This window comes from Clupea harengus, chromosome 1 (genome assembly GCF_900700415.2).
Source record: "Clupea harengus chromosome 1, Ch_v2.0.2, whole genome shotgun sequence".
In the NCBI taxonomy this organism is placed as follows: domain Eukaryota; kingdom Metazoa; phylum Chordata; class Actinopteri; order Clupeiformes; family Clupeidae; genus Clupea; species Clupea harengus.
In genome coordinates, this window is record NC_045152.1 from 7487279 (window position 1) to 7489778 (window position 2500).

A 2500-nucleotide genomic window follows, 5' to 3' on the forward strand; every position below is an offset into this window, starting at 1 on the left:
GCAACACGAGCATGGCGCTCCAACCTTTTGCCACAACTACGCACCAGTGCAAACAAACTAAAGCAGAGAAGTTTGATACACGGCCAGGATTTCCCCTTGAGTTTCTAGTGGTGTCCGGGGTCTATTTTCCTCTCTGCAGGACAGAGAGGTTGAAAGCACTAATTATAGGACTGCTTGAGAGTTTCTGCAAGTGCTTCTTGTCCTCTCCTCTCAGAGAAGCTCTGAATCATCCTGGTAATTTATTCAACATCCCCGAACAGCTGACTCTGACTTGCCACCTAAAGGTTTATTTTATTGTGCTGCCTATTTTGGGAAGTATACAGGTGCTAATTTCCACTAATTAGCTTCATTGGACTGATTACACTGGTCAGTGGAGGTGGCATGTCATGGGGTGTATATCTATGTGGGCTGTCTGGGGGATATAAGGGGGGACTATAAGGTTCCTTTCAGCGAGAACCAATAATGGACAGCTTTGTCGAGCAGATGAAGTTTTTCCCCACCCCCACCTCTCAATATTTTGTAACTCGTCACAGAAAACTGCAGTCAGATCTTTTTAGATGGCTTCCTAATGCATTCCTGGTGGCCTCAGTCATGCTGCGTGTCCCCCTTCTCATTATACTGCATTGCATAGCTGCTCATCTACAGTATGTTCACCTCGTATAGCCCCGGGTTAGATCAGAGAGCGCCAACCAGACGCCCGCTCAAGCAACACTTTAGAGCTGTGACAGAAAATCCATGCCTCAAAATTGTCGTCAATAGAATCCTTATAGGGCTTTGTAGTCAACTGCTGTTTTCCGTCTCTGGCTCGCGGCGTTCCTGATTATCACATCCCCCCATTTGCGTTCTAATGAGTTGAAATGGAGGTGAGTCACGCTATAATCAGAAATGACTGTTGGCACCGACACGAGGTCCGAGGCTGAAAACTTTTGCCTGCGTGTCTATTTGTTATCAGCCCCAGAGACAGAAATCCTTTTAGCACATAACTTTAAGCAAGGGATCGCTGACAAGCTTTTAAGTGAGCCGGCGACGCGATGAAGAAAAACACCTGGCCAGTGCTGCTTTTTTCAGCACAGGCGGCGGACAGCAGGCGACCGGCGATCGGTAAACTACCTCCCGCCAGAGCCAGCTGATGTAAGTACACACAGATAGGAAGCAATCCTCGCTACACTCTCACTGAGGCCCTGAGTGCCATGTATTTTTCATGAGGACCCACACTGACGTTATCTGCATCGGGCTTCAACACTGATAACATCACAGAGATAAATACGCCTCTCACATTATCTTGCCTTCTTTTCTGTGAAGTTGCACACTGCTTCCTTAAACAGATTTATCTCGCAAAGAGGAGGACAGAGAACCTTTCCATAATGTTCTGATGTTCTTTAAGAACTGTCGTGTACTGGAAGGTCGTATTAATCACTCACTAATTGACCCCCACCATATTTCCTCGGCTAACTCGAACTACCGGTGGAAAACAGTTGCCGGCGAAGCCCTATAAGGATTCTGTTAACGACTCTTTCATTTGAGGCATGGATTTTCTGTCATCGCTTTAAAGTGGTGCTCGAGAGGGCGTCTGGTGTGAGCTCCCTTGTCTTACCGGGGGGCTAAACGAGGTGAACATATACGAGGAGCAGAGGGGGTGGGGAGGAAATAAAGAGGGAAAGAAAAGGGCCTTACTTGGTTCCCCCGTCAACTGCTGCAGCCTCTCCATGGGGTCGGCCAAGTCCACCGAGTCGGCGTTGATCTCCCCCCTGCTGTTGCCCATGGGTACGTTGCTCAGGGGCGCGTTGCCCCTGTGGTTGCTGGCGAAGGAGGGGAGGATGGTGGGATAGTTCATTCCCCCGTTCAGCCTCCCCAGCTGTGGCGCATTGGCTGTGGCGCCAGGGGTCGGGCTGGGGATGCGCGTGCCCTCCTGGAAGTCCCCTTGGTAGACACTGTGCACCGTCTGCGTGTGCCCACCAGGGGGCCGGGGGGTGACGTGGAGGGTGTTCATCTCCACGGCCTCGCCCGGCCCTGATGTGTCCGACATCCCCTGCTGCTGCCGCTGCTGACCGTAGGGGCTGCCGTTGCTCAGGTTGCAGTGGTGGTGCTGATGGTGCTGGATGAGATTGCGCACGGCCTTGAGCCAGTACCCGCACTCCCGCGGCCTGCCGTGCCCGTTCAGGCCTCCCCCGCCACCCAGACCGCCCCCGCTCCCACCCCCACCACTCCCCCCGCCCAGTCCGCCAGCGGCACCGCAGCCGCTGTTGGGGTTGACTTTTTTGCGGCGCTTGCTCTGCCAGTTGTTGTAGATGCGCAGGCTCCGGCGCTTGACCTTGCGGTACAGGTGGCTGATGTACCGGAGCAACTCCTCGTAGCAGCTGCCCGGCTCGGTGTAGCTGGCCAGCGTGCTGTCGTTGGAGAGGTAGCGCGCCCGCTGGAGCAGCATCGCCTCGTTCTCCCGCTGCTTCGTCTCGGAGAACTGGGTTGCTATCACAACCAGGCACAAGTTTATCATGAAGAA

The 2500-nt window shown here is 53.5% G+C and overlaps 1 protein-coding gene across 1 annotated transcript in view; it reads right to left on the reverse strand.

Moving 5' to 3' along the window:
- Window positions 1-2500, reverse strand: part of cacna1ha (calcium channel, voltage-dependent, T type, alpha 1H subunit a) — a 56457-nt gene that overhangs the window by 38498 nt on the left and 15459 nt on the right. The window contains exon 7 of the mRNA XM_031577115.2: window positions 1675-2500. This exon is cut by the window's right edge and continues 9 nt beyond it. Coding sequence (XP_031432975.1) covers window positions 1675-2500 — 826 coding nt within the window. The remainder of the gene's footprint in view (window positions 1-1674) is intronic.